This window comes from Rhineura floridana, chromosome 9, assembly GCF_030035675.1.
Source record: "Rhineura floridana isolate rRhiFlo1 chromosome 9, rRhiFlo1.hap2, whole genome shotgun sequence".
In the NCBI taxonomy this organism is placed as follows: Eukaryota; Metazoa; Chordata; class Lepidosauria; order Squamata; family Rhineuridae; genus Rhineura; species Rhineura floridana.
The window spans coordinates 59,506,257-59,532,708 of NC_084488.1; the positions used below are offsets into that span (position 1 = coordinate 59,506,257).

General features: G+C 38.7%; 1 protein-coding gene and 1 long non-coding RNA gene across 2 annotated transcripts in view; both read left to right on the forward strand.

The window, feature by feature from the left end:
- Positions 1-26,452, forward strand: part of PDGFC (platelet derived growth factor C) — a 243,248-nt gene that overhangs the window by 207,312 nt on the left and 9,484 nt on the right. Inside the window, exon 5 of the mRNA XM_061584426.1 lies at positions 24,179-24,380. Coding sequence (XP_061440410.1) covers positions 24,179-24,380 — 202 coding nt within the window. The remainder of the gene's footprint in view (positions 1-24,178; positions 24,381-26,452) is intronic.
- On the forward strand, positions 5,683-6,062 carry LOC133364206 (uncharacterized). Its single transcript, XR_009757875.1, has 3 exons — positions 5,683-5,744; positions 5,830-5,890; positions 5,980-6,062. It is a non-coding gene; the product is annotated as an uncharacterized LOC133364206 (long non-coding RNA).

Sequence of the window (26,452 nt, forward strand, 5' to 3'; positions counted from 1 at the left end):
TCAAATTTATTTTTATTAATTTCAAAGCCTTTTTATTGGTCAATGTCATATGATGGTGAAGACAGCCTTTTGTGTTTCAAATTGGAGGTTGTGTTCTATTTCTATTTTGGGTGCATTAAAAGATGAATCTGAAACTGCAGTTTGATGTAAAATCAAATTGATTACAATATGTTGCTACTTCAGCAATGACTCTAGCTGTTGGAGAAAAAGAGGATGCATGTTTTCAGCCTGCTATGTTTAAACCACTTCATTTAAGGCAAGGTGGGCACAGTCAATTAAAAACATAGAGCACACCTAGAATTTTGCTAGAATATATTTCACCTCCCACTGTTCTATCTTGTGCAAATTGAGACACTCCTGATGTCCACTGGAGACTATTCTGCAGAATAGGCAGTGCCATTATTCCACAATTATTTTTGGAGGTTTTTTTGTGTAAATTTTGCAAAGTGTTGCTGTACTTCACATATTCACAGAAATAGAAAAGAAAATGATTTCCTATAGGAAACTTCACTAAAATTGCAAAAGAAATCAGACATATTTAAAGTGACCATCTGAATTATATCAACTGTCTTAATAATGTTGCTTCCTCCCTGCTAAAACAAGATCAGCACAGCACATGTCGTCTTTGTATTATTTGGGCTGATTGCAGGTGTTGCCACCACTCACCATATGCTCAGAGGCACATGTTACCAAATTCTTCCAAGCTACACAGCAAGTGGATTGGACTGTGAAAGACCAACCCAAATGGTGTTTGCATTTTGACAACTGTGTAGGGCAGTACAATATCTCAGAGAGGAGGTCAGGTCTCCTGCTCCCCTAGTCCATTCACTATAGCTGCCAAATTTTCCTGCTTTTTCAAGTTTGATAGAAATATCTGTGGGCTATAGGTATGTTCTTAAACCGCAAGGTTTTTTTTGCCTGTTAGTGAATTTCTCTGCTTTTTAATCTGGGAGGTAAGAAATGGGATCCTGTGCAAGTTTGCTGAGAATGGATTGATCATTTGCATGCTTATTGAGTTCAGTGGGATTCAAGGGATGGGGAGAGGGGGAGGAGGAGGAGGAGGAGGGAGGGAGGGCAGAGGAGAGGAGTGGGAGGGGAGCAGGCAGGATGGGGATGGAAGGAGAAGGACATGTTTGGTCATTTACATGTTTATTGAGTTCAGTGGGATTTACTCCCATGCAATCATGCTTAGGATAGGTAAAACTGACCAGGGGGAGGGGGAGGGCAGGAGTGGGCAGGGGAGGAGGAAGAAGGAAGAGGGGAGGGAAGGAGGAAGGGAGAGGAGAAGGGAAAGGCAGGTGTGATCATTTGCATACTTATTGAGTTCAATGCGATTTACTCCTATGGAGTCATGGAGTAGGATAGGTAAAACTGACCATGAGGAAGGGGGAGGAAGGGAAGGAGTGGATTGGAGGGGGGCAACGGAAAGGGGAGGGGAGGGCAGGTCTGATCATTTGCATGCTTATAGAGTGCAATGGTATTTACTCCCATGCAGTCATGCTTAAGATAAGTAAAACTGACCAAGGGGAGGAGGAAGGGGAAGGAGAGGATTGGAAGGGGATGGGGAGAGAGGGGCAAAGGAAGGGGGAGGGGGGCAAAAGGGAGTAGAAGGGAGGGTGGGTTTGATCAGTTGCATACTTTTTGAGTTCAGTGGGATTTCTTTCTGTGCAATCATGTTTGAAAATGGAAATGGACTGCCTTCAAGTCAATCCCGACTTATGGCGACCCTATGGTTTTCATGGTAAACGGTATGCAGAGGTAGTTTTACCATTGCCTTCCTCTGAGGCTGAGAGGCAGTGACTAGCCCAAGGTCACCCAGTGAGCTTCATGGCTGTGTGGGGATTTGAACCCTAGTCTACCAGGTTGTAGTCCAACACTGACCCAGGGAAGGGGCAGGGAGGGGAGGAGGAGGGGGAGGGGAGGAGATTGGGTGTGTGGGCACTGGGCAGAGGGGAAGCCCCTTTCCTTTCCAAAAGGAATAGATTGTGAACAGTATCATTGCTTTTCAGCGTTTCCCCCACCATAATCAACAGATTATGAGAACTCTGAAAGAAAAAAGTCCAAAAGGGCTCTGGGTTTTCTCTCTTTTTAAACCTTGAACTCTTGATTATCTCTGTCTGTTCTGTGTATTGCCATGAAAATATAGAGGATTGTTAAGCAAGTGTTTCTGAGTTCAGGACTATAAGTTTTGTAAGGTTTTGTTTTGAAATGAGCTTATGGGAAGCATCAGAATGGCATGGGGGTATTTTCAATTTAACATTGCAGAATGTGAAAAATCCATGCTGGCTATAGTATACAGTCACTCTTGTGGCTGTATAATAATTTTTGAGCAGATTCTATGATAGTAATAAACTAGGCATCATAAAGTGATTTTGCCAATTTACCACCATAACCCCTTCCCTCCCCGTTCCAATCAGAACAAGTCAGCTAAAGGCAGAAAAAAGAGGTAAATTTAGACTATTGGCTTGAAATCTCTGGCTTCGGTTAATTGAACTGAGCCCTCGTTTGGCTCAGCTGTGGAATATTTATGACCATTTCAGCTTCTCAGAAGCTTAAAAAAAACCCTGTCAGGACACAAGCCCAAGGGGACATGTGCTATTGATGGAAAGTAATTCAGTAGAGAAGGGAGTAGGTAGCACCACTGCAGTGCTGACTAGCTGTTGGACGTGTGAGAGAGGCTGTTGTATTGTATGAAAATACACATAGTATGTGAAAGATGTGTGAGTAATGCATATCCATAAGTATAGTGTGTATATGTAAGCAGGAATTTGTGGAATCTTAAGGTGCACATATGAAACACCAAATAAAATATAAACATTTAATGCATATATATAGTTAAACCAACATAAAATCACTGCTAGAATTCTGCATGTGGTATTGAATCAATGCCCATATAAGGTAAAATACAAAAAAAAATGAAAACCATAAAATTCTGTGGCTGTAATAAATCAATGCTAATGCCAGAAGAGATACAAAAAAACCAAAATGTAGCCAATACAAAAACAAAGTGCAACCAAACGCATTTCGACAGAGTCTTCTTCAGTGGCCTTCTGACATATTAGGCATACACTATAAAGGGCAAAAGTATCTGGAACAGCTATTAGTTGTAAATTTGCCCCCGAACTGGCAAACCTATTTATGGATTGGTTTGAGCAAATACATATCTTGAATGTGAATAATGAGTTCTTGAATTATATAAGCACATATAAAAGATATTTGAATGATGTTTTTTTAATTTGGGAGGAATCAGTGGAAAATCTTTTGAAATTTAACGATAATATAAACAACAAGCATCATTCCATTAAATTTAACTTGAACTATGATGCATCAAGGATAAATTTCCTAGATATAAGTTATAAAAAACAAAACATCAATCTATACAGATACATTCAGGAAACCAACTGATGCAAACTACTTTTTGATGTTTGATAGTTTTCACCCTAAATATATCAAAAGTAATTTGCCATATTCACGATAAGGCTACAAGGAAACTGCAGTACTTTGGTAGACTTTGAAAAACAAGCTAGTATATTAATGAAGCAATTGCAAGCAAGGGGGTATCCTAAAAAGATCCTGAAACAAGCAAAATACAAAGCTAGGAGGATAGAAAGGAAATGAGCTGTTGGAATCTAAGGAAAACAATAGGATTGAAACCAGGATGATAATAACTTTAACGTTTGATGGGTACAATGGACAAATCCAACAAATTATACTGAAATATTGGAACTTACTATCTGACATTCCTAGATGCAAAGAGAACCCCTTACTTGTATTTAAATGTGCTTTTAACTTGAAATATCTTTTAGTCCATAGTGACATGAAAAAAAGGATGGATAAAAATGTGTGCAATTACATCAGATAAAGTCACTGGAAACTTCCCTTGTAATCAATGTAGTACTTGTATTAATTGTGTTAGACTCTAAAACAGTTTACCAATCAGGTGGATAATATGAGGTATGTTCTCAGAGGATTTTACAACTGTAACACCAAGGGGGTTGTATATGCTATACAATGCCCTTGTAATCTTATATATGTAGGAATGACAACTAGAAAAATCAAAATGAGAATTAGTGAACATAAGAGTTTTATTAAAAATAGAAGATTACATGACCCTATGGTAAAACATTATATAAGTTGTGGACATATTGAAATGGATATAAGATTCTGGACCCTTGAGAAAGTTACAGGAGAAGGAAGAGAACTGGAAGCAAAACTGAAAAGAAGGGAACTTGTATGAATATTTTCTTTGAAGACAATCGTGCCAAATGGACTAAATGAAGACCTGAACTAGACCCCTGTGCTGCAATAATTGTTTTGGGTTACTATTTTATCTGTACTTTGTAGAGTATGAGATTACAGCAAAGCCTTTGACTGTGTAGATCATGAAAAACTATGGAATACTGTAAAAGAAATGGGGGTGCCACACCATCTGATTGTCCTGATACACAACCTATACTCTGCACAAGAGGCTACTGTAGGAGAGAATATGGAGAAACCGATTGGTTCCCAATCGGAAAGGGTGTGAGACTGGGGTGTATTTTATCACCCTATTTGTTTAATCTATACGCAGAACATATCATCCAGAAAGCGGGATTGAACAAGATGAAGGAGATGTGAAAATTGGAGGGAGAAATATCATTAATTTAAGATATGCAGATGATACCATACTGCTAGCAGAAACCAATAATAATTTGAAATGAATGCTGATGACAGTTAAAGAGGAAAGTACAAAAGCAGGACTACAGCTGAACGTCAAAAAGTCTGAGGTAATGACAACAGAAGATTTATGTAACTTTAAAGTTGACAATGAGGACATTGAACTTGTCAAGGATTATCAGTACCTTGGCACAGTCACTAACCAAAATAGAGACAATAGTCAAAAAATCAGAAGAAGGCTAGGACTGGGGAGAGCAGCTATGAGAGAACTAGAAAAGGTCCTGAAATGCAAAGATGTATCACTGAACACTAAAGTCAGGATCATTCAGATCATAGTATTCCCAATCTCTATGTATGGATGTGAAAGTTGGACAGTGAAAAAGGCGGGTAAGAGAAAAACCAGCTCATTTGAAATGTGGTGTTGGAGGAGAGCTTTGCGGATACCATGAACTGTGAAAAAGACAAATAATTGGGTGTTAGAACAAATTAAACTAGAACTGTCACTAGAAGCTAAAATGATGAAACTGAGGTTATTATACTTTGGACACATCATGAGAAGACATGACTCACTAGAAAAGACAATAATGCTGGGAAAAACAGTAGGGAGTAGAAAAAGAGGAAGGCCAAACAAGAGATGGATTGATTCCATCAAGGAAGCCACAGACCTGAACTTACAAGATCTGAACAGGGTGGTTCATGATAGAGGCTCTTGGAGGTCACTGATTCATAAGGTCACCATAAGTCATAATCAATTTGAAGGCACATAACAGCAACAGCAACATTGAATTATTTTTCTTAAGATATTTAATTGGTTCATAGGTGGTACTAATTGTCATGTTATTATCTTTATGGTGAAGTGCCTCTGGTGAGTTATGAAGGATTAATGTAAATTGTTGAGCAATTCTAGCTGAGTTATGTCATGTGCCTAGTGGCTGGAGGAGTAAATTCCACAGATGTGCCACATCTTTAAGCCCAGCAGTGACTATAATAACTTGGCTAATAAAGCATTGAAACCATAGTGGAATGGATGCATAATGTTGGCAAAACTCTTGTTACTATTTTTAGAAATATACCAACAGAAGAAAATGGTATGTACCAATGGCAAAATCTTTGCTTTATTAATTATTATTATTGCACTTTATTAAATTTTAATTTTAAATTATTTTTACGCAGAGATTTTGACATTTTGAACTGCCAATGTATCAGCCCTTATCAATGAGAGTAATATATAAGGGTAAGTGGGTTTACAGCATCCTCTTCCAACAATCAGCTGTTTGTTTTTAAAAATTGTAATTAACATCTCAACATATTTTTATCTTTTAGCCTTTAGCATATGCCTAATAAGTCAGAAGACCACTGAAGAAGACTCTTTGTCAAAATGCTTTTAGCTGCACTTTGTTTTTGTATTGGCTGCAGTTTGTTTTTTGTATCTCATCTTGCATTAGCATTGAATTATTACAGCTGCAGAATTTTATGGCTTTTATATTCTTTTTTGTATTTTACTTTATGTGGGCATTGATTCAATACCACATGCAGAATTCTAGCAGTGATTTTATGTTGGTTTAACTATATCTGCATTAAATGTTTATATTTTATTTGGTGTTTCATATGTGCACCTTAACTCTTTGAGCATTGTGTGTCTTCTGTTAAAGTAGATTTTAACTTTCTAGTCCTTGTTGGGCTTAGGAATACTCACACAAACACGTGAGTTTACTAACTAAAGTTTAGTTTACTCAACTAAAGATCCATGACAATTTTAAAGTATTTTTAGAATATGTGTGTGCTTTAGAAGCAATGTAAGAAACAGCTTCAGTGTAGGACAAAGTCACATACAGGATTGCATGCAAGTAGGCTATATGAAACCATATAGTAAATCATTAAAGGTGTACTATGGTACTTAGAATTAAGTGCCAAACCACTAGAAACATTTGGGTTTTATAGTCCATTACCAAACTAAAAAAGTCTTCTATGAAGGATGATCAAGAATAGTTTCTCAATGGAAATATGCCATGACCCTGACCCTTATTTCTCAAGACACTATAAATAGTTTTTCTTCTCCCGCCTAGGAAGGCAAACACAATGACATTCAAATTAATCTTTCAAACAAAGCTCTTCATGTGTTTCCTTTCAACCCTTTTCAGTAGTCTCCAAATCCTTTTTAACTTCTTGTTCTTCAGTGCTGTAAAGATAGCTGAAGAAGGGTAAGAGACTTGACCTTCTTCATGCCTTTTCTCTTTGCCACTTCTGCTTTTACATAATGGCTGGTCTGCACTCCCTTGTCCTTACTTTATGTGTATGTAAATTATGTGTATGGTTAGGTTGTAACTGGTTCTTTCTCTTCTAGTTTATGCCTTAGATTTTAAAAAAAAGGAATAAATGGCCAGTTGTAATAATTTGCAAATAAATGCTTTAATCTGCCATGGATCTAAGACAGAAGATCACTCAAGATAGTAAAATTCAAAGTAGACTATTATGAGCTCCTAAAGGATCTGGCCAACAAAAACGGCAGGTATAGTTCAAAATAAGCAAAAACTGGAACAAGTTGGAGCAAACAAAAACTAAATATTTTGATTACATATGTTTTGCATGTATGTTCTTTATAATACTGGAAATTTGAGTTATCCCATGAAATGTATTGGCAGTAGGTTCAAGGGAAAAGAAAGACTTGTGTGAAGAATTTACTTACAAAATTAACTTATAGAATTAAATGCCACTGGACGTTCTGATGCCAGTTTTATATATGGTTTTGGAAAAAAATCAGACAAATTAATAGTGGGCAATGGAAAATGTGGATAGAAAGAAACTTTCCTAAATCAAAGATGATACTAGAAATTTGTGATCAACCAATGGAACGGATTTGTGGTAGTTAATTGTAATGTTTCCAGCATTACTTTTGGGCATTACTTGGGGGGGGAGCAGGGGAAATCTTCTGCTCCTCTGATTTGTGGATGAAAATCATGTGCTTCAAACTGGGTTTCTGTGCAGCGTCATGCTCTGTGGATGGGTAGGAGACGACGAGGGAGGAGGTGGAGAGTGAGATGGGGTGGAGTAGAGAAAACAATTGTTTTAAAAAATGGATGGTGGTGGTGAAGAATGAAGTGGAGGGAAAAAGAAGCCGGAGAGCAAGAACATGGATAAAGGAGGAGAAAGAGGCAGCAGCAGAATGGACATAAAGAATTGTGGAGGTGAAAGATAACGTGTGTGTGAATGTTGTGTTTGCACGTGGCACACAAAGTGGCCTCCACCACCCTCTCTGGCTACTGTGCTGCATTTGCAGTATTTTAACTTTTTTTGTATCAGGGCAAAATGTTTGCTTGGGTGAGTGTCCTTTAGTTGGTGGCAGGGCAGGGTCCAGGAGGTGGTTAAGTGAGAGAGATTATGCTTGCTGGTTGAATGGGGGGTAGGGGTTGCACTTGGTTTGACATGAAAAGATCTGAGCAGTGGCCTCTGCCTGCCTGCCTGCCTGCCTGCCTCCCTCCCTTACCAGCAGAAAGACCACCATTGCTATCTTCTGGATAAAAAGAATTACTCTGCATGTGTGTGTTTATTTTTAATGTTGTTTTAGGATACTTAGATGTGCAGCAGCCAAGGCCAACACCTTGTTGTTTTTAAAGTAACTGAAATATAATTGTAGTGATTACTTTTGAGGAAAAGTAATCAGTTACTTTCAGAGCAATTGTAACGGTAATTACTACTTTTGGGGCCATGTATTTATTATTATTATTAGAGCTGAGTTAGAGCTTAGCTCAGTAAACAGTGGCTCTCTTAATGGGATGTGCCAAGTGTAATTAATTTTCAATTTTATGTTGATATGAGTGTTCAGTGATGACTGCATCCTTCCTAATGTATATGATACATTGATCACTCCCTCCCAGTGACACTGCAAAGTAGTCAGTTCACAAGCAGCCTCCTATATGAAATCGGAGAAAGGCAAACATGTTCTCAGAATCCAAACACATTGCAGCTTTTGGTTTAGCTTTGATAACGTTTCCCATATTTTGATTTATATAATTTTAAAAAGACCTTGAAAAGAAGGCGTCCTTTAATTGTGGCTGACCACATTCCCATCATATAAGTGTGTACAGACTTTGTTACTACTGGGTACAGTTCATTTATAGCCTTCTGTGATAGTGAAGTGGTAACTTAGATTGTTAGTTGTTCCTTTTTAGAAGTTCTCTGTGAAAGATAAAGAATTATCTTTAAAAACATTTCTGCTTCAGCTATATTTTCTCTCTATTTTTGATGATACGTACCTGTTAGCTAAAGCTGAAGCCAAGAAATTGGCATATTAAAGAGACTACCAAAGTTTTACATAAACCTCTGCATTCTATATTTTTTTCTTGAAACATTTATGTATTCCTTTAAAAGCAAATGCAGATTTCCCATTCTCTGAACTTTTTATCCCTAAGTTTCACAATGCTTAATGCAAAATAGGTATCTTAAGTATTGGCTAATTATCTCTGTTTCTCCCAAAATACAGCATTTGGTTGTGTTTTTTAAAAATAGGACCCAGAGAGGAGGCAGGTGATAGAGATAGCTAACTGGTTAACTAATTGAAGGAAAGAAGTTAACTGAAGTTGCAACAGATGCTTGCAGGAGTAAGGCATAGAAGGCAAGAGGATTTTCAACAAGGGAAGTACTCACTCAGTCCTCCACCTGCTCTCTTAATTTACTGATAGATGGAAATTTAGAACGGAAGAAAGTTCCTCTTTCTATTTTGTTAATTTTGGTTTTTTTGTTAATTATATTAAAAAAGAGAAAAATACCTTTATTTTATTAATTGGATTGTAGGAGGGATGTATGTTGTGTTATAGAGGAAAATTATTGTGGCTTCATCCTTTTACTGAATACTACTACTACTAAGCATGTGTTTGGAGACAATCTACTCTTGCATTCTAAAAGGGGGTTGATCAACAGAAAGGGGAAAGCACTCCGTACATGCTCAGAATAACTTTTTTATCCTGTATTCCAGAACTCAGTCCTGATATTGAAAATAAATACTTGGACTGAGCCCTAGTAAGCACAAACCTAGTCTGGAAAAAGTTGAGGATGGAGAACTTTTGCCAATACAAGAAAGGGGGTCAATTGTGAAAAAAAGATTCTGTTTTTCTACACAGATGGTGAAAGTGAAACAATGACTTGCTTAGGTTGTGGAAATAAAGTATGGGTTCTTTGGTTTTAGGTGGTTGGCGGTAGAGATGGGGCTAGTATCTAAAGAGTTGAATTGGGACTTAAATCTGTGTGGGAGATATGATATCATTCTGTGTACCCCAATTCTTAATTCTAAGTTTATGGGAATGGAAGAGGCTGCAGTTGTCTAGTGGTAATGGGAAAGCATTCGACAGATGCTCAGAGGCAGTACCTTTAAATGTTTTGGTTAAAGAATTTTCTCCCATAGATGTACTGACTGATGTTGGGTTAGACTGCAATCCAGTACCCACTTACATGGGAGTAAGTCCCATTGAAAGCAATAGAGCTTACTTATGAGTAGAGATGCATGGGATTGCGGCCTTAGTCACTTATTTTTCTTTAGTTGTGAACTTGGATCAATGTCATCTGAAAACTATTTAAATGAATGTAGTGCATATACGTGTCTTATATGTATTTGAATTGCATTTAATCTGGGGCCAGACTCACTGCATCTGAAGCCATGTGCTTGCATTCACTGCAGTTACCACTTTCTGCTTAAGGTGCATTTTGAGTCTGGATGCGTTTGCCCTGCTGGTTTCTCCCAGGCCATGCTGCAGAGCTGCCAGATTCCCAACCACTTCTGCATATGAGTGGCCATATATTTATCTGTGAAATGTCAGACGGCATTTTTTTTGAGTGCACTCAGTGCACATTTTTAACCACATTAGAATTGAGACAATTCAAAATGGCATTAATCCTGTTGTTTATTTCAGGTGTACATATTTTGCTTATTCTAGGAAACAGACCTTTAGCGAGGCGGCACCCACCCTGTGGAATTCCCTCCCTTTGAATATTAGGCAGGCACCATCTTTGCTATGTTTTTGGCGCCTTTTGAAGACTTTTCTCTTTCAACAAGCCTTTTAAGTTGAGACATATCCCAGTCTGCATCTGTGTCAGAATTGTTTAATATGTTTTTTAATCATGTTTTAAACCCTTTTTCAAGGTTGTTTTTTAAAAATGTTTTTAATGCTGTTTTGTTTTAATGTATTTCAAGATCTGTTTTTATGATGTTTTAAAGTGTTTTAGTGCTTTGTTTGCTGCCCTGGGCTCCTGCTGGGAGGAAGGGCAGGATACAAATTAATTAATTAATTAAATTTATAATTATTCTTATTTGAACAGTTGATGGCTTTACATATACTTTAAGAAAGTACTCAGTTCTAAATATTAATGTTCCTTAGCTTCCCTAACTCTTAACATTTTGATTTGTTAACCTTGTTACTAACAATATTGCCAAAAAAAAAAATACTCCTGAATGGGTTTGGATTAAGAGGTTGTCTAGAAACATTTCATTGTCTGAGTATAGACAGCTGGTGCTTTCTGCCTAGACAACAGCCCAGGATGTCATTTTAAAATCTATTTATGAGACTGAGGCCACCATCTTAATGGGATGTAATTTATTTGTTATTTGATTTATATACCACCCTTCCTCCCAGCAGCAGCCCAGGGCAGCATTTATGCAGCTGAATAGCAGGTTTAATTTTCCCCTCCCCCAAATGAAATAACTAGAATTTTGGGCTCAAATTGCATGTTAATACTTCCATCCACGAAGATACAATAGTCATGATTGCTGATGAAAAAGGGGTTATCTGGCTTGATTTAAGATATGATATCACTATTTACTGGAACTTGCTTAGAACTTTGAATAATCTGACCTTGACAGTGCCAAAGCTTGTTAGGATGCATTTTATAGGCAACAAATCCCTGCTGTTCCAAGTTGTCACACATTTTATTTCTAGGTTATCCCTGCGTGTTGTTAAGTTCATTTCCCTGAAAGGTACAGTTCTCCAAATTCCACGATTGATTGATTATTTTATTTATATCCCGCCCTTCCCACCAGCAGGAGCCCAAGGCGGCATGATAAGAGCAGACTTTATAAACTTCTGCAAGAGGTTGGGTCACTCACTCACTCACTCACTCACTCTCACACACACTCACTCTCTCTCTCTCTCTCTCTCTCTCTCTCTCTCACACACACACACACACACACACACACACACACACCCCTGATTAAAACGAATAACTTAAAACAATCCACTATTGCAAGCTTTTCCAAATGAAACATTTTAGTGAGTCGTGGATATAAAAACAATGTTAAATAAATTCTTCCAGAGCATCAGCATGAACAGCACTGTTGTTCCTGGCAAGCATGTCAGTTCCCCCATCATCTTAAATTATTTAAAATTCAGATTAATGCATAAAGCTTTGATATAGCTTACAAGCATCAAATGTATTTTTTGCATTAAGATGAACCTGGAAGTCTCCCCCCCCCCCGTATTAATAATTCATTTCTTACAGTGTAAAGAATACAGTAAAGGTAATCAGAATTCTTAACTAACCCTGCTGGAGGTATGTGTGAGGTGAAAAGGCATCTTATCAGTTTTAAACTCACTGCATATATTTGGCTTAGGAAAGCTGAAGCATAAATCTTTTTGAAGTTCAGAGACCAAAATATTTTGCACGAGTTGCTAGGACACAAAAGGTAAACTTATGTTCTCTGGGAAGAGTATGTGTATGTCTGGGGCAGAAAAGAACGACTCATTGTAAATGAGATATTTAAAAACTTATACTGGCAAGAAAAGAGCTAATAAATGACCATGTACTTACCAGCAGATAAACAAAACTGTTACGAAAGCAGTAATAATTCAAATATTAATAGCTGCAAAGAGAAAATCTGGCCTTTTCATTGAAGAATCAAGATTGATCTATTAAGTAACATCTGAATAGACCATCGATTTTAATAGATTTTAATTACCTGAGCCCTGTTTCTAACACCATTTTGCATATTAGTTTCAGAACTGCATATTATCTCTGTACAATGCAATGATATACATGGCTATTGAGAAGTAAGTCTTGTTGAATTCAATTATACTTCCAGTGTAAGATTACAGCCTTGTCGCATAGACCAAATTCTCAGTATGCAGGTTTTACCACTGAGATTTTTTTCCACAACATGTTTTTTATTTATTCAATTTATTTATATACCACATTTTCCACAAATACATGTGCTCAAAGCAGTTCACACAAACCACAAACCGTCCAAGTACTGTAGCACACAGGGCTGTGGAGTCGGTATGTCAAACCTTCGACTCTAACTCCTCTGTTTTTCTACTGTCCGACTCCGACTCCTTCATAAATGGCAAATGTATATTAACTAGTAATAACAAATTTACTGTAGTAAAATGGTAGCACAAGGCATTTCATCACCACCATGTGAATCATCCGGCTAGATTGATAGAACATAAAATATATTTATTTGATTAAAATTTCTGACCCGAAAACTTTCCTAAATTCCTATGAAGGTTTTTATTTTGAAGCTGGAGTCGAAGTCGGTACATTTCTACCGACTCCGACTCCACCCAAAATTGCTTCCAACTCCACAGCCCTGGTAGCACAACTATACATAATTAAAAGTATAAACACTACAACACTAAAAAAGTTAATATACATCAAAGTGTAAATGAGCATAAAGTTCAACAATAAAGCTTAAAGCAAAAATATTGAAAACTAACCCCAAAGCTGATATAAAAATCTCTTCTATCCACCTGACCTTATGCCTCAAACCGCTTCTTCGTTTGAAGGCTCCCAGGGCTAGAGGACAGGTCAAGGCAAGGCAGGTGGAAATAGCCATCCCCTGATGACAGCCAGTGTCTCTCCCCTCACAGTTCTTCTCCAGAAAGCAGCTCCCTTTTGAAGGCTCCCAAGGCTGGAGGGTATGGCAAGGCAGGAGGAAATAGCCATCCCGTGATGATAAACAGAGTCTCTCTCCTCATAGTCCTCCTCCTGAAGGCAGCTCCCTTTTGAAGGCTCCCAGGGCTGGAGGGTGGGGCAAGGCAGGTGGAAATAGTCATCCCCTGAGGACAAACAGTGTCGCTCCCCTCACAGTTATTCTGGAGAATATTCTGTTTGTCCCATATTGAAAAGCATATCTTTAACATTATACTTTATGTACATATTTAATTTAATTTATGAATTGCTTCCCATAAAATATATCAAAGTGATTTCACGTAAAAACTTCAACAATAAAAACAATTAAAAGCAATTTCTTATGTAAAAACAATTTGAAATCCAGATACAAAGGTCTCCACTTAAAAAGTTTGTTCAAAAATGAAGTTCAGTAGGTGCCAAAACAAATATAGATGGTCCCTGACTAAAATGTAACAAGTGGGAGTTCCAAAGGGTAGGAGCTACTACTCTAAAGGCCGGATTCTTATATTGTGAAGAATGAACCTCCTGGTCAGTTGGTATCTGCAAGAAGCCCTGTCCTACAGAGTGCTGTGATTGGTTGGGTATACAAGGGGTAATACTATTTTTTAGGTATCCTCGTCCCAAGGTGTATGGCGCTTTCTGTACCAGTAACAAGATCTTGAATTTAGCTCTGCAGCTAATTGGCAGCCATTGCAATTATTTTGGGTACCAGCATAATATGGTGGCAATAGTCTACCCCAGTGAGCAGTCAAGCCACTGTAATCATAGAATAGTAGAGTTGGAAGGGGCCTATAAAGCCATCGAATCCAACCCCCTGCTCAATGCAGGAATTCAACTTAATGTATACCCAACAGAAGGCTTTGTTTCCAGTCTCCTGATCCTCCTTGTTGCCCTCCTTTGAACCTGTTCCAGTGTCTGCATCCTTAAAGTGTGGTGTCCAGAACTGGATGCAGTACTCAGGATGAGGCCTAACCAATGCCAAATAGAGGGGAACTAGTATTTCATGTGATTTGGAAACTGAACTATGAGGAGTGTGGAAGAAAAGAAAGCTTCCCATTGTGTTTGAATCATCAAGATCTGCTAGAAACACTTTTTATTTAAAAGACAGTTAACAAAACCAAGCAAAGCAAACTAACAACCATTCAGAGAGAACTTCAGACAAGTGCTAGTCCAAAGCTCTCTCCCATAGACAGTTGTCCACTCACTCTTATAGCAAACTTTCTAAGGCGTACAGAAGCAGATTTCCATCATCACACTGACATCTTTCAACTATTTGCGGAAAAAGCTCCTGAGCTATGCACATGTGCTATCTACTTTGTGGTTTTCCAGAAGGTTAAACATCAACAGCTTTCTTGGAACATTCTGTAACATACTCTGTACGTGTAGTCTGCAGCATTTCATCGTCATCTTACACATTCCCTTTGTGTCTGCAAGGTTCAGACCAAAGTTTTGAGGCCCATAGAATTTTAGTTCCACAATTCCCTCCTTTTGAGCTTTTCTAGCTCAACATGATATCAAACTTAAATTTGCATTAAACCATTAATTTCATTTTCATTTCCTTACATTTCTATAATCTCATACATATTAAGCACTTCCTGTTTTTGTTCCGGGTTCAAAGGCTTTGCATTTGTTTCATGGTACAACTTAAGTAGCATTGCACAAGCATTATGATAGCATAAATTCCTACTAATATAGCAAGCAATATCAATAACCCATGTATTGGTAGAGCCAAATGATCCAAAAATGTAGCTGAACCAAGACCATAAATCCCATTTGTCTGTCTGATAAAAATCTGATCAATTGTATGAAAGAATTCTTGTGGTTCCAACTATGATGCATAGAGCACTTAGGTTAGCTAGGTTTCCACCAACTCTTGTTGGGAAACAGTTTCATGAGTTCAGAGTCATTTAGTTGCTTGCCACCAGTTTCATATACCTTGGGTGCCTGCTGCCTTGGAGCTGCAGTAACTAGGAACCAGATCTGGTTCTTCCAGGCACATCCAGGACAGGAGCAGCTAGACTAGTCCAGAGAATAGAAGCCACACAACAACAGACCACACCCACTTTGGGAAGTGAGATCTAAGCGGAGGGCTTCTTTCTCTAAGATGGTACCTGGTCAACTGAATGTTTTCAGCTGCATCTTGGGGTGGCAAATATTCACCAGTGAGCTCTTGGCTTACCACTAGACTTTTGTTGAAGGCATTATTATGGCCCTTTGCTGAAGGTTACTTCTTTAATAGGTTTTTGTGCTGGCTGGCGCTAGGCTCACTATCAGACTGTGGAGGCCTTTAATTGTGAGTTCAAAAGGGAAACAGAAGCAGGAAGAAAGTTGTCAAAACAAGGAAGAATGGAACCAACCAAAACCAGGAAGAAAGCCAGAAATCCTCTTCTCCTTCAGGGCTGAGATATCTTGGGGCTGACTGGTGCTGCTACTGGAGTCCTCAGGTTCTGGTGGTGAAGTCTTCTTGCAGTGTGACGCATGAATCCATGTCTGGAGTCCTTTGCACTTTACAGCTGTGTTCCAGGTCCAGCAGTACCTGGAAGGGGTCTTTCTGGTGAGGTCCCAGCAAAGACTTCCTTTGACGTACCTTGACTTGGAGCCATTACCTGACTGGATAGGATGACACTGGTCCTCTGGTTCTCTGGATAGGGTCATCTGGATCTATAATGAAAGGCGTTAGCACACTTCATTAATGCCTCACAATAGTTCATGACTATTTCATTATTTAAATAGAGATCACAGTGGGCAGGATTTATAGGAGGTGAAACTGGGGTTCACATTGAGCGACCTATGAGGATTTCATGAAGTGACAGTCCAGATTTTTTTTCTCAGCTGTTCTTCTGGTGCTCATAAGAGAAAGGAGATACCAAATGAATTCCTCCAACTGTCTTTGATAATTATGATGCTGTTGGTCTTTGCTCTAGGGCAGGCCTCAATTCATCCAGAACTCATGCATACAATGACAAGAACAAATTCATAAGAACAACATTTTTGGATTTAAATAAAATCAACCTGAACATTTACAAAAGGTCCCCATGGTGGGGAATCAGCTGTCCTCTTGTCCTTACAGCTTTACCCACATTGTGGGCTTGGCAAACAGGGCAGGTATGGCAGTATGATGGGCCACAGGTGGAAAATTTGGAGCATTCCAATCTTGCTGTTTTGTATGTATCATTCTCCCTTTTCTAGCCTGGGACACGCTGTGGTGCGCTCCAGAAAAATAGGGAAGAAGGACCATGGGAGCTACCAAGCAGCTGTCTGGATAGCCCCCCAAATGGTCCAGATGCAAGAGGCACCCTGCCAGTCTGCATTTGTCTTTTTCAGAAGCATTTCATGTTGGGAACAAACAGCATAACCAGCAACAAGGTCATCCTTTGCATTTCGTTGACATGAGTTAATTTAAAAAAAACAAAAACAAAGCTTTGTGCTGTGTTTTAAACAATTTGCTGCACTTTACTTATATGTAATAGAAAAAAAATCCAAATTCAAAAGTTAAGATGGTAGAAGTAAAAAAGAAAGAAACTCCATAGGAAAAATGAACCCTCCCTTAGAAAATCCATCTGTAGAAAGAAAAAGGGAGAAGAAGAGAAGCCTCCCCTTAGACACTGGTCATAAAAACAAACATTAAACATTTTGTAGCTAAACAACAGACAGATATAAACATTAATAAGACATTAACAAACCCCCAAATCTTTTTTGTTGGTCATGACTTGGTTGAAAAGAATTAGCACAGTTTATGAAAATTGCATTATGTTCTGAAATGTTTTGGCTTTCACTGAACTGACCAATTAAGGCATTGTTTCTTTAACCAGATGAGTTAAGAACTATTTTAGCAAGTTAGATTGCATCACAGAGACCCTTCGAAGGGAGAGATTTCACTTACATTGCTTCTTTAGCATCAAAGAGCTGGAATTACCAACTTCTGTCTTTTCTTCCTTTAATTAAATACTAAATGTGGGTAAAAGTATGAATCACAGTTCCAATATGCAAATTTATACAAATATCTCCCCAAAATGACAAATTCTAATTTTCTGGGCTTTTGGAAGCCTACAGCTTCTGTCCATACACAAAATGTTGCACATGAAAATTTGCTCTGAAATTCCCATATTAAGGTGCCAGCATCTGGCTCACTTGCAGTTAAAGACTAGTGTGGTGTAGTGGTTAAGGTGCTGGATTATGACCTGGGAGACCAGGGTTCGAATCCCCACACAGCCATGAAGTGCACTCGGTGACCTTGGGCCAGTCACTGCCTCTCAGCTTCATGAAAACCCTATTCATAGGGTCGCCATAAGTCAGAATTGACTTGAAGGCAGTACATTTACATTTTAAATGCAAAAAAAGTCAATTTGTATACCCAAATGTTCTTTAGAATCAATTAACAATAGAAATACAACCATGCTGTTTTAAAAGTGGGCTGGGAAAGGAGGGATAGCTGGTGGATAATGTGCCCCCTTCTCCCAGCCTTGAAGTGCACCTTTGAAATTATATACTGATCTCAAACCTCCTCCAAAGAGTGGAGGAAGAGGAGGAGTTGAATTGTTGGCATTAACCCATTCTCTTGCTGTCTAACTTTTGAGTTAATGTTTGCCAATAAAACATTTCTTAACCCAAACCTTTGTTACTTGCAAAGTAAGATAAGCAGAACAATAGTTACATTTCCTAATCCTTCAGTTTAGCTCTCCAATCTTCTCCACATACCTTCTTAACTACATATTGCATCTCACCCATCTGTAGCCTTAACTTCCCCTTCCCTTTAATGGGCACATAGGGCTTTATTTAGAGAATACCTAGCTTTTGCACCAACTGATGCCTCTGCCTTCTGTTTTTCATAGGGGATGTTTTAACACAGTTCCCTGGTCTCTATCCACCTTTACACATACTTCAACTACATTCTCAAATCAACTAGGCAAACCTGTGTTTTATTCATGAGTCACACAGCAGGAAAACCTTCTCACAGCATTATTTAGACAACATTTCATTTCAATTTCAGTGAAAGAATCTATAACATCTTCTGGGTTCTCTTCTTTAAACTCCTTGAGCTTCAAAATTTTTTCCTTGGCAGTCCTTAAGACTCCTTACCTGGGATTCATGTAATCTCTTACTAGTTTCCTCATACCAATAAAAAATAGGCATTCCATTGAGTCTGAGGTATTTTGCTGCTTCTAAACTCATAGGCTCAGCAGAGGTGAACAATTTTATCTAAATCAAAAGTTCCCACTAGGGGAAACTATAAAACTATATCTCCAATATAAAAATCCCATTCATCCAACATCTGCAACTTTGATGGCCATCATTCTTAAAAGCTGGTGTTCCTTTTTTGGCAGGGTCCTCCACCCCACATTTTTCTTTCTCAATTCTCACAGGTCTTTCACACAGGAAAGGCTCATTTGGGTTTGTTTTCACTCACACAGGAAAGGTTTATTTAGGAAGTCCAGTTCTGGTCATGGGGTCTGCTACGGCACAGCAACACCCACCTAATGCTCAGAGGCAAGACTGTGTCTTGGCAGCACGATATGCATTTTCCCACAGTTAGATCTGGCTCACAAATCAGTGACACACCAGGGAATGGGGAGGGAAACTCATTCAGCTAAGCCTCCTTATACCATAGGAGAGCACTCAAAATGCACAAGAGTGCGGAGCTCACTCACTCAATTCACAGCAAGGGTAGGGGAGCAGGGTAGGGTAAGGTCAATCACACCCACTGAGCCATGAGGTGGTCAGAAGTTATGCTCAATTCACGCTACAGCACGCAGTTCATTTCGCTCAATTTACAAGGGTCCATTTGCTAGCACCACTTTCAATACCTTTTCCCAGGGAAAATACTTCAAAGACATGTACACAGTTTTTCTTTTCCTCTTCTTTCCTACTTGCACTATCTACTTACATAGTGAATTGCAGCAAAAGGTCAGATAGCGCAGTCCCGAACAGGAGATGGCCAGGCAGTATGGGCAATCCCCCACTGACAGTCTCCACAGAGTTTTCCCTTACTTAGGATGGTGCTGGGGAGTGGAGGATGGTCCAAACTGCTGGCTCTCAAGTGAGATGGCTAATCCGAGTCACGGCACCAAGAATTGTGGAAGAAAATAAAGCTTCACGTTGTATTTGAATCATCAAGATCTGCTAGAGACACTTTTTATTTAAAAGAAAGCAAAACAAAATCAAGCAAAGCAAATGAACAGCCATTTGGAGAGAACTTCAGACAAGTGCTAGTCCAAAGCTCTTTCCCATAGACAATTGTCCACTCACTCTTATAGCAAAATTTCTAAGGCATACAGAAGCAGATTTCCATCATCATACTGACATCTTTCAACTATTTGCGAAAGAAACGCCTGAGCTATGCACATGTGCTATCTACTTTGTGGTTTTCCAGAAGGTCAAACATCAACAGTTTTCTTGGAACATTCTGTAACACACTCTGTATATGTAGTCTGCAGCTTTTCATTGTCTTTTTTAAAATTTATCTGTCTGTCTGTCTATCTATCACATCATTCCCTTTGTGTCTGCAAGGTTCAGACCAAAGTTTTGAGGCCCATAGAATTTTCATTCCACAGGAGAGAATGAAAGAACTGGACATGTTTAGCCTCGAGAAGAGAAGACTCAAGTATGATAGTACTTAAAAGGTCATACAGAGGAGGGCCAGGATCTTTTCTCGATCATCCCAGAGGGCAGGACGTGGAATAATGGGCTGAAGTTACAGGAAGCCAGAGTTTGGCTGAACATCAGGAAAAACCTTCTGTTACAGCAGTGCAACAATTGAACCAATTACCTAGGGAGGCATTCAAGAGGCAGCTAGACAGCCATCTGTCAGGTATGCTTTAAGTTGGATTCCTACATTGAGCAGGGGGTTGGATTCAATGGCCTTATAGGCTCTTTCCAACTCTACTATTCTATGATTCTAAGAGGAGCAAGGGTCAGGAGGACACATGGTTGGGTGTGTCATTGCAAGCAGCATGTCATCAGGCTGAGATTGATCCTGTGATGTTACAGCAGAAGTTGCACAGGATCTCACTGAAGACTGCAATGAATGTTGATGTGGTGTCAAGATTGTTATGGAGGTGAATGACTTTACTCATCAGCTTCTGAAGGATCTAAAACTCCATTCCTTGGAATAGATGTTAACAAGCTCCAAACAAAACTAAAAAGCTCTACTGAGCAGCTTCTTGGGATGGAGACAGAGAAGTGGGCCTTATACCTTGTCTTTCGGCCCCCTGGCAGCTGTGCTGCAGGGTACCATCTTGTCCCCCATACTGTTTAACATCTATATGAAGCCCTTGGGAGCAGTCATCAGGAGCTTTGGGGTGAGGTGTCAGAAGTATACTGATGATAACCAGCTCTATTTCTCCGTAACATCTGAATCAGGAGAGGCTGTGCAAGCCCTGGACCGCTGCCTGGACTTGGTGGTGGGCTGGATGAGGGCCAATAAACTGAGTCTGAATCCTAGCAAGACGGAGGCGCTATGGGTTGGTGGTTCCCGAGTTCAGATAATTGGTCAGTTGGCTGCTTTGGATGGGGTCGTACTCCCTCTGAAAGAGCAGGTCCGTAGCCTGAGGGTGCTCCTGGAGCCATCTTTGTCGCTAGAGGCCCAGGTGACCTCCGTGGCTAGGAGTGCCTTTTACCCACTTCAGCTGGTGAGACAGCTGCGGCCGTTTCTGGACCAGGATAGCCTGACCACTGTTGTCCACGCACTGGTAACCTCCAGGCTGGTTTACTGTAATGCGCTCTATGTGGGGCTGCCCTTGAGGTTGGTCCGGAAGCTGCAGCTGGTGCAAAATGCGGCGGCGAGACTGCTCATTGGAGCAGGGGTCGCCAACATGTCACCCCACTACTGAAAGAATTGCACTGACTGCCCATTTGCTACCGGGCCAAGTTCAAGGTTCTAGTTTTGGTGTACAAAGCCCTGTACAGCTCAGGACCAGGATACTTGAAAGACCATCTTATTCCTTACATACCCAGTCGATCACTGTGCTCTGCAGGTGAGGGCCTCCTGCAGATACCATCTTATCAGGAGGTTCGTTCTGCACAATATAGGAAATGGACCTTTAGTGTGGCAGCACCTACCCTGTGGAATTTCCTCCCTTTGAATATTAGGCAAGTGCCATCTCTTCTATCTTTTTGGCGCCTTTTGAAGACTTTTCTTTTTCAACAAGCCTTTGAGAGCTATCCCAGTCTGTGTCTGTGTCAGAATTGCTTCATATGTTTTTTAATAATGTTTTTAACCCTTTTTAAAAAGTTTTTAAAATGTTTTTAACGCTGTTTTGTCTTAATGTATTTTAGGATTTGTTTTTATGATGTTTTAAAGTGTTTTTAGTGCCTTGTTTGCCGCCCTGGACTCCTGCTGGGAGGAAGGGCGGGATACAAATTAAATAAATAGATAATACATGTTACAAAATTAATCATCCTTATATCTGTTTGAAATGAAAAAGTTAATTTATTAATATATGTAGTTACATTCTCCAAATAATACCCAGCATAGTGGCATTGTCTTAAATATAACTTGATTAATTATGTCCTTGTCCTTTGACTGTTTTATTAAAGCCACTAATAGCAGAATTGTTATTTTTTCTGAAGGGTTTTCCTGTAGAAATAATCAGAGCAATTGGTATTTTAATATTTGTGCTCCATTTAGGTTTTCAAAGCACAGTTTTTATTGCCCTCAACGAAAGCACAAAGGTCTTGCAGGAAAAGTTTTGCTCTGCATTGAAACCACCTATATTTTCATAGCTTCAAATGTGTGCAGGAAAATACCGTATAAATAGCAGAACAGGAAATTCCTCCTGATCCAACACTAATTGTCATTTTTGGCTTCACTATAAGGCAGCAGAAGGCCTAGAGTATTTATATATGGGTTATGGTTTGCTATCCCATTCACATATAGTAGTATGACAGAGATAAAATAGTTGGAACTATCTAATATTTAAACATGTTTAAAATAAATATCAGTAGCATTCTGGGTATTACAAATATGCAACCTTTGTCTGTTTTTAATTATTTTGTTTATTTTTTATCTATACCCTGTTGACTTATTTTATTTTCAACCCTTCATGTAACCATTCATGTCAGACTTTGCCTCTTTTGCCACTGCAGCAGACTGAACTGACTCATCCAATGAACTTCTTCTCACTGTCACCCCAATATCCCTTTTCTCAGTGATCTTAATCACTGAGAATTGTGATTAGATATTTACAAAAATGTAAAGTAAAACTAAAGAAAAACCTCCGTCTCTCCTGGACAAGGCTGGATAAATATTCAAAATTTTGTGGTGAGGGAGGCTTCATAAGGCACATGTGTTTGTGTGTGAACACATATTCAATATCTGCGCAGAGTAATGTGCAAATCCTTACAAAGCAATATTCAGTTTTTAAGAATCCTAAAAGCAGATAGTCTGGATTTGTTCCAAGGCTGAGTGTTGGTGAATCATACCAGAATCGAGATACAGTGTGCGTGCTCTTCAATCTGAAGCTAGGGCTTGAGATTGACTTTTAGCTGGGCTTAAACTAGAGTACAGAAGCGAAACTACTGTTGACCGGACAAGATCAGAAGTCAGCCAGTAATGAAAGAATTACCAGCAGCTTGAGATCTAGAACCTTTAATGCACCCAAGGGTTCCTTTTGTTGGCTTAAGAGATGAGAAGCTTGATTACATATCATTCCTATGTGCAGGAGTCATGACTGCTTTTAGCCATGTAAACTGTTGTGGCATATTGCAATCTAGGGTTTTGTGGCCAAGAATATTGACTCCTTTACAGCTGATATTTTCATATATTTCCTCAGCAAAATATATAGATCAATTCTACTGCTCACTTATCAAAACAACTTATATTAATGCTAAATACATGCGAAATATGTGTGTTAGCATTTTTGCAGAGGGTGATAGCATGTAATAGAATTATTTTTCCATCAAAGTCTCAGAGTACGTTAAACTCTAATTGTTTACTGACATACTATTCATCATTTTGTATCAGTTTACTGAGTATCTTTGGCAAAGTAATGCGGTAGTTCATTTTATAGCCCAACTTTGGTAGTGGTGAACTGTGAAATGAAAGCAGGAGGAAAATTTACATAATAAGCAAAGTAAATATTTATGCTATAATCCTATGCTATAACCTAAGCCCCACTGAACACAAAACTTACTTCTGAGTAACCTTACAAAGGATTGGACAATTACTGACCTAGATTATCACTATTGATAGTACATTATGAGTTAGATAAAAAGATTTCTAGTTTTTCACAGACGATTTTATTAACTATACTTGAGTGCACTCCCCATGACATATGTTCTCTAAGTGCCTTGAGGAAATTAAAATAATAAAATACAGTATTAAAAATGCAATACAAAAGAATAAAAACAATGTAAAATTAAAATTGCTCTTTCTGGCAAAATGTAGTAAAACACAAATTATAAAGTGAAAATCCAAGATTATAAAAGTAGTTGTTTAAAAGGCCTGGATGAATAATAATGTCTTAATCTGGGAAAAAGAAAAAAATAACCATGAGGATTGTCCCAGGCAAATCTCTGTAGGAAGGCATTTCTATAATTTACATATTGGTCACTCTCAACAGCTATCAACATATTGGTCATTCTCAACAGCTATAATCTAAGATACTTATTTTTCTTCTTGCAACATCAGACAGAATCTGCCAGCCCGACAATATTGCCACCCTCATCTTTACCATTAGAATTGCTAAACAATGCTGTTGCTGGATTTAGTACTGTGGAGGAACTTATCAAGTACCTTGAACCAGACAGATGGCAACTAGATTTGGAAGACCTGTACAGACCAACTTGGCAGCTCCTTGGAAAAGCATACATTCATGGAAGAAAATCTAGAGGTAACCAGTTGATTTTTTTCTTGTGATTTATCTTGGCACACTAATGTTAATCTCGTGTTGCTGTTTTCCTTGTATTTGTTACATTTGTGTGGTCATCACCCTGCAGCTGTATTAAATTGACCTTTGGAATAGCGTGGACTATCTGGAACAGCATTTATTCCTAGTTTACTCTTTATATGAGTATTCTTGATTCACTAACATTTGTTAGAGTAAAGTTTAAACAAATCAGGTCAATGTGTTTGGGGAGCAGGCTTATCCTCATGTCAAATATTGATGGAGTGAACTAAAACAGTTGCTATAAGCACAACTGAGACTGGTTGTGGTGATTGTTTATAGCCTTTAAAGTAATAGCTTTTGTTGTTATGTGCCTTGAAGTCGACTACGACTTATGGTGACCCTATGAATCAGCGACCCCCAGTAGCATCTGTCGTGAACTACCCTGTTCAGATCTTGTAAGTTCAGGTCTGTGGCTTCCTTGATGGAATCAATCCATCTCTTGTTTGGCCTTCCTCTTTTTCTACTCCCTTCTGTTTTTCCCAGCATTATTGCCTTTTCCAGTGAATCATGTCTTCTCATTATGCGTCCAAAGTATGATAACCTCAGTTTCATCATTTTAGCTTCTAATGATATGTGGTTTAATTTGTTCTAACACCCAATTATTTGTCTTTTTCGCAGTCCATAGTATCCGCAAAGCTCTCCTCCAACACCACATTTCAAATGAGTTAATTCTTTTCTACTTATTTCACTGTCTAACTTTCACATCCATACATAGAGATTGGGAATACCATGGTCTGAGTGATCCTGACTTTAGTGTTCAGTGATACATCTTTGCATTTGAGGACCTTTTCTAGTTCTCTCATAGCTGCCCTCCCCAGTCCTAGCCTTCTTCTGATTTCTTGACTATTGTCTCTATTTTGGTTAATGACTGTGCCAAGGTATTGATAATCCTTGACAAGTTCAATGTCCTCATTGTCAACTTTAAAGTTATATAAATCTTCTGTTGTCATTACTTATAGTCTTGTTGACGTTCAGCTGTAGTCCTGCTTTTGTGCTTTCCTCTTTAACTTTCATCAGCATTCGTTTTAAATATTTACTGGTTTCTGCTAGTAGTAGGGTATCGTCTGCATATCTTAAATTATTGATATTTCTCCCTCCAATTTTTACACCTCATTCATCTTGGTCCAATCCTGCTTTCCGTATGATATGTTCTGCGTATAGATTAATAAATAAATAGGGTAACAAAATGCACCCCTGTCTCATACCCTTTCCCATGGGGAACCAATTGGTTTCTCCATGTTCTGTCCTTACAGTAGCATCTTGTCCAGAGTATAGGTTGAGCATCAGGACAATCCGATGGTGTGGTACCCCCATTTGTTTTAAAGCATTCCATAGTTGTTTGTGATCTACACAGTCAAAGGCTTTGCTGTAATCTAAGCACAGGGTGATTTCCTTCTGAAGTTCCTTGCTCCGTTCCATTATCCAATGTATGTTTGCGATATGATCTCTGGTGCCTCTTCCCTTTCTAAATCCAGTTTGGACATCTGGCATTTCTCGCTGCATATATGGTAAGAGCCTTTGTTGATAGCGTTAGCAAGTAGAAACTAAGATTAAAAAGTGAACATTTTGGAAAACTGAAGTGATGGTCCTTTTGTGTGCATAGTTCTGGTTCATTCAGAATGTCAGTGAATTATTATTTTTATTTATAAAAGTATTTATATACTGCCCTCTCACAAGGCACCAGAATGGTGTACAGTAACATAAACCTTTAAAAACAATACATTAAATTGACTGGCCACGTAAGAAAATTTTAAACTGCATAGGCCTGTTGGCATAAAAAAGTCTTTAAGAGGTGCCTGAAAATCAAAGGCAAGGTTGCCTGCCGAATCTCTGCTGAAAAAGCATTCCGCAGCATAGGATCAGCAACCATAAATTTACATCCTGACCCTCTCCTATGTAATCTGTTGTGGGTGATGGTCACTACTTTAAATTACTCCTTGAAAGGATTGGGCATTCACATATCTGTTAGGCAGCAGTCTTGTACCCACTTACTGGAGAATAAGCTTCATTGAACT